We start from the raw sequence: 6,000 nt of genomic DNA, 5'->3' as shown, positions 1-6,000 counted from the left end.
CACAACTATAGAACACTTGCATATATGCTAGGGTTTTCCAAAGACAAAAAGAAGAGTGCGACGGAAAAACACGACTATAGAACACTTGCATATATGCTAGGGTTTTCCAAAGACAAAAAGAAGAGTGCGACGGAAAAACACGACTATAGAACACTTGCATATATGCTAGGGTTTTCCAAAGACAAAAAGAAGAGTGTGATGGAAACACACACACGTTCTAAATTACTACTTTGTATTATGTACAAGAAAGAAGTAATGCAATTGAATTTCAAGTACAAGATGTGACTAACGCCTCAAATCACAACCCTGTGACCTACTGTTCACTCCTAGCTAGCACTTTGCCTGTAGAGAAACGCTCTATGAAGTACAACGCTTGGGAAAGCAGATAAATATGACGATTTGGCTACCCACGTATATATATATGCACCAATGCTCCTAGTCGGCCAGTTATAAAGCTGTCGGCCAGATATACCCGATTGCCACGCCATCAATGCCATGTCACCACTGCCACATCATCACTGCCACGTGTCACCTGTGCTGTCCTACTCTGCTTGTCGGCTGCTATCTGGCGTCTCTGGCTCTGCCCTTGCATACTGGTAGGTGTCACATACCACATTGACTCTATGTTACCTAAGAAGGGCATACCTCTATGGAGTGCGTGGGAGTAGCAGTTTGCCTCTTTGGCACCTAGTCCTGGAGGTCAATACACCATAGTTAGATGTCCTATGGGGAAAAGATTACAACCACGTTTTTATTGTATATCATACAAACTTTACAGCACTTGTACACCAGCAGAAAAGCTGGATTGCATTTCTCCCTTACTTCTGCAGACCATCGCATCCATGCATTTACAACACAGTAATTAAACAGCTATGAGCCAACCTAGTGAAGTCTCTCTGTGCAATGCACGTTTCTAAAGCCAATAGAATACCAGTAACCAAAAGCTTACAGAGGCAAATCTGGCAAACTTCTCGTAGGATTGTGCACATAGCACACTCCACTTCACATTTCGAATCCACCATCCTTTCCATCAGGGAATGTGACACACTTGTAAACTTTACAATTGGGACAAAGCACAACACCTGCCTGCATGGCCCAATGCATCCATACATGTAAATTGACTACAAATCAAAACTACAATTGGGACGATCTACACCAAAACCATCAGAACCTTGATCACTTACAGCTTTGCAGGATGGGCAGCGCCTGTACATGCGATTGTTTTTTACTTGGACATTGATCTTCTGTCCGTTGCAAAAGTCACAGATTAACCATCCCTTGGCCTTGCAAAAATTGCATGAGTCGTCCACCTGTCTCACAACATGCAAAGCTCATTGAAGTCATGAAAACATTGATGCCTCCCCTTGAAAAAACAGGAAAAACGGCAAGCTTTCATATAACTAGGCAAGATGGATCTCAACATTTAAAAAAAAAAGATCCAGTGCCCTACCAGTGTCAAATTACTGGATCTCAACATTTTAAAAAAAGATCCAGTGCCCTACCAGTGTCAAATTACTGTCTCACAACATGCAAAGCTCATTGAAGTCATGAAAACATTGATGCCTCCCCTTGAAAAAACAGGAAAAACGGCAAGCTTTCATATGCCTAGGCAAGATGGATCTCAACATTTAAAAAAAAAGATCCAGTGCCCTACCAGTGTCAAATTACTGGCTAACTCATATAGAAATGCAATTTAAGGGTTCCTTTCTGATAAACAGCTGAAAGCATGCAGAGCACTCTTTTACTAGATTGAGTAGTATAAATATGAAATGGAGTAAAATATGTGTACTATATGACTACGGAAAGATAAGATACATTATGTACACCACTATTTTTCTAGTTTGAATAGTGTAAACATAAAATGGGGTATATTGAAAACAAATGAGTATAGATAGTATGTAAAAGCTGCATGGTAAAGCATATGGGAGGCATGGATGAGGCATAGGGGCTGCATAAGAAGGTCTAGGATGAACAAGACCTCTAAATTATTTGTGCATTTTGTGTGGTGTACAAAGCACTGCATAGATATGTGAACAATACACAAAGTACCTTTTGGATGCGTACAAAACACAACTATTATGCTAGCTGACCTTGAGCTGGCCAAGAGCTTAGCTCACCTCCCAACCGTAGTGTCATGTGCACAGTGCGTATCTACCGTGTGCTACAGCACGCAAGACTAGTTTCGAGGCTTGGGGAAGCTTGGAACTAGGCAGGCTGATTGACGAGCTGAGTTAGGGAAATACTAACGGGCGGGCACCCAAGTATATGGACGGGCGGGCGCCCAAGTGTGGACGCCCGATGACCGGCCAAGAGCCTATAAAAGGGTGGCAAAGGTTAGTTATTGAGATATAGAGAGTCTCGCGAGTTTGTGAGAGCTCTATGGTCTTGGAGCCTGGATCTAGTGCAGATGTGCACATGCTTTGCGCAGCCGAGGCCGGCAGCAATCTCGAGGCCCGCGAGGGCAGCTTCGTGGCGGTATGGGACGTCGCGAGGAGGAGATTGGTCGGTACGTCATCCTAGTTAGCTCAGCTCGTGGCTCGGTGGGGACAGTCAAGATTGTGGGCTTGCCCACGGCTGTCATGGTTGGGAGGTGAGTCAGGCCTACAGCCCCTTGCTTGTTTGTTTGTTCGTTTGTTTGCAGGATTCGAGTTTCGAACCAAGATCGATCACGACGAGATCCGTGGGGATTTGACACTGGTATCAGAGCATACCTCGTGAACGAGCAAGTCGGTAGGTAGAGAAGAAGAGGTCGAAGAAAGGTATGTGTTAAAAAACTTGCTGTTTTTTCTGTGCATACTGCAGATTTCATAATAGTATGTGTTTTCCTTCATCTAAGAAACCCATGTTGATGGGAGGGATGGTAGTTAAGTAGGGTTGATTGCTTTGCAAAGAAGAGGCATGTTTTGTTGTGCAGTCGCATGAACTGTAGTGAGAGAAAAAGAAAAAAATGAACGAGAGAGAAAGCGAGCCAGGCGCATGGTCGTGAAGAACTGCTGGTCGTAAGCATCTGTACGTTGGGCACGTGTTGGCTTTTGGTGTCTATGCTGGCGGCCAGGCTTGCAGTCGGCCAGGTATGCGTAGGCGCTCAAGGCTGCGTAGCCAGGCGGCTAGGCCTGCCAAGCCAAGCGGCCAGGCTTGCGTGGCCAGCCCAGGCAGCGCCTACGCTAGGCGGGCATGTACCCCGGCCAGGCCACGCACAGCAAGGCCAGCGCCCAGGCCAGCGTGGCCAGCGTGGCCTTATGGCCACGTTTACACAGGCTGGCACAGATGCAAACCTGCCGTGAAGCAACCGACGGCAGTCGATGATGGCAGTGCATGTGGACGTCAGCAGCTACTGGCGGCTAATCCAGGAGGAGAGAAAAAAAAAACGAGGAAAGCTATCGTTTTTTTAAGCTTTCGTTTTTTTTTTTTGGAGTTTTAAAATTTTTTTAAGGTTTAAAAACTCCTTCAAGGTTTCAAAGGTGTTTTATTTTTTTAAAGAAAATAGAATATATATATATATATATATATATATATATATATATATATATATATATTCAAGAAAAAAAAACACAAAAGCAAAGATAAAGCCAAGCATAGCTTTTGGGGGCTTTTAGTTTTTTTGGGAAACCTTCATAAACCCCCTCAAGTGGGCTTCTTGCCACACATCTCTCAAGTTTTCAAGCTCTCAAGTTCGCTCGCACTTTTGTTGTGCAAAGATCGAATTTTCTCTCCACGTACCCTCTTCACGATGTCGACCCAAGAATCGGAGTTGGAGCCCCTTGTGGAACGCGAAGGCTTGCCGGCTGGAAGGTACCGATGCCGATCTTTTTGACGATTTTGTGTCAAAATCCGATTTCCAAGAGTTCAAAGTAGCTCTCGAAGCTTCTTCGACGGAACGTCAGGCACAAATCGCAGCCCAGATGCAAGCTTTGCAGAACTCCATCGCTCTATTGACCACTACCCTCTCTACTTTCTCGGGTATGGATACTTTGGCTTCAGCTTTAGGCCCCAACATTACTCCGGAACCGTTCGGAAGCGAGTAAAAGCAGCGAACCAAGGAGATCGGACACGTGGCTACATATGTGGCAAGTTCACTTGCAGTTTCATCCATATGATGACGGAAAGAAGATCCAATTAGCAGCAGGTTTCCTGTCTGGCAAAGCTTTGCTTTGGTGGAAGGAACTCAACCCTAAGCCAACGACTTGGGCACAATTTGAAGACGTTTTCAAGAAAGAATTCCTCAAGAAAGAGGATGATTACGATGTTGTTGCCCGGTTTTCAGCTTTGACCAGCACCTCACTTATGAGGTCTACCTCCAGAAGTTTCGTGACTTACAGATGAAAGCTACAAAGATGGATCCCACTACTCTTTTGGGGTTTTTTGTAGCTGGTTTACCCGACTCGTACCGATTACAGGTTAAAAATAACAAATGTAAAACATTGGACGAGGCCATTCATTCAGCTCGTATCTATGATGATACGATGGTCTCTTCCAAGTCGAAACCCGTTACCGGGCAGGGGAACAAGCATAAACGAAAGTTCTCCGCACCTATGGCTAACACGACTAAAGACAAGTCTTCGGACCAACTTTCGAAGAATTCAAGTTCGACACCAGCGAAGAAGAAACGACTCCTTAGGGCTTTAAAGCTCAAGAAGGAAGGACGTTGTTTTATCTGCGAAGAAAACTTGTTCTGATTGTCTGTTCAATTCTAAGATATTTGGCTTGCATGATCTTCTCCGAGTTTATGGAGAAGTGAATGGCCATAAGATTCACATTCTTTTAGACCCTGGCAGTTCGCATAACTTTGTTAACTACAAACTTGTGCAGAAATTGAGTCTTGATACGACACTCAGCGACCATACATATGAGGTACGCCTACCTGCGGGAAGGCAAGTTTAGGATTGCAAGATGGAGATGCTTCCAATCCAGATTCAGGACTACAAAGATACTCTAGAATGCTATGTTATGCATCTAGAAAATGTAGACTTGTTATTAGAGATTGAGTGGTTTAAGACTCTTGACGTCCAGATAGATTGGTCTAGTCATATTTTTTCTTTTCAGCATAGGGACACCAAGTATAGTATTTTAGGTGATTATATCCATCCCTCTCAGGGACCTCTTGTAAATACAATTGATTTTGGAAATATAATGGATTCTTCTTTGTATACCGCTTTCCATTGTGTATTGATTCCACTTTCTTCTTTTCTCATCCCTCGTTGGATATAAATGAATTAAGTGTGTTTGAAAGCAAAGAATTACAGAAGATACTTGATTCATTTTAAGATGTATTTCCTAAGCAACTGCCATCGGGTTTACCACCTGAATGGGCAGTAGATCATTGTATTCACTCGATCCCTGGTGCTCATCCTGTCAGTATTCCACCTTATAGGATGAGCCAAGCTGAGGAAGATGAGTTGGCTAAACAACTCGAAGATTATTTGAGGATGGGCCAAATCCGTCCAAGTAAATCACCTTGGGGTGCACCTGTGTTGCTTAGGAGAAAGAAGGACAACACTTGGAGAATGTGTATAGATTACAAGAGATTGAACAAGCTGACCATTAAGAACCGTTATCCTCTCCCTAGATCAGATGACTTGATTGACCGGTTAGCAGGAGCGAAATATTTCACGAAAATAGATTTATGTACTGGCTATCACCAGATACGTATTCATGAAAGGCATGTCGAAAGAACCGCCTTTCGGGCTAAGTATGGCCATTACGAGTTTCTCGTATTACCTTTTGGGTTATGTTCTCAAGTGTCATATTTGTCAGGCAAATAAAGCTGAACGCTTTAGACAGGCTGGGTTGTTGCATCCTTTGCAAATCCCAGGTAATAAATGGGAAAGTATTTCCATGGATTTTATTACCGGATTGCCAAGAACACATCAAGGCCACGATTCTATTTGGGTTGTGGTAGATCGCTTAACAAAAATGGCTAGATTTTTACCGACTCAGAAGACTATTACAGCTACGCAATTAGCTCGGCAGTTTATCGAGCAATTGTTTAGACTGTACGGG

General features: G+C 43.7%; 1 protein-coding gene across 3 annotated transcripts in view; it reads right to left on the bottom strand.

Moving 5' to 3' along the window:
- Positions 1 to 213: 213 nt before the first annotated feature.
- LOC147608267 (chaperone protein dnaJ-like protein) overlaps positions 214 to 6,000 on the bottom strand; it is a 44,192-nt gene continuing 38,405 nt past the window's right edge. Inside the window, exons 2-4 of one of the 3 annotated variants that reach the window (XR_015264458.1) lie at positions 1,185 to 1,310; positions 950 to 1,086; positions 214 to 693 (exon numbers count right to left, since the gene is read on the bottom strand). Coding sequence is in view for 1 of the 3 variants with exons in the window: in XM_086789240.1 (XP_086645366.1) it covers positions 1,003 to 1,086; positions 1,185 to 1,310 (210 nt within the window). In the remaining 2 variants the exon portion in view is untranslated. Of the gene's footprint in view, positions 694 to 736; positions 1,087 to 1,184; positions 1,311 to 6,000 lie in introns of those variants that run through there. The other 2 variants (XR_015264459.1, XM_086789240.1) reach the window with 2 other exon arrangements.

Source organism: Cibotium barometz, chromosome 53 (genome assembly GCF_041138505.1).
Source record: "Cibotium barometz isolate CiBa-2024 chromosome 53, ASM4113850v1, whole genome shotgun sequence".
In the NCBI taxonomy this organism is placed as follows: Eukaryota; Viridiplantae; Streptophyta; class Polypodiopsida; order Cyatheales; family Cibotiaceae; genus Cibotium; species Cibotium barometz.
Note: the sequence above shows the minus strand (reverse complement) of the source record. Positions and strands in the feature narration are given on the sequence as shown.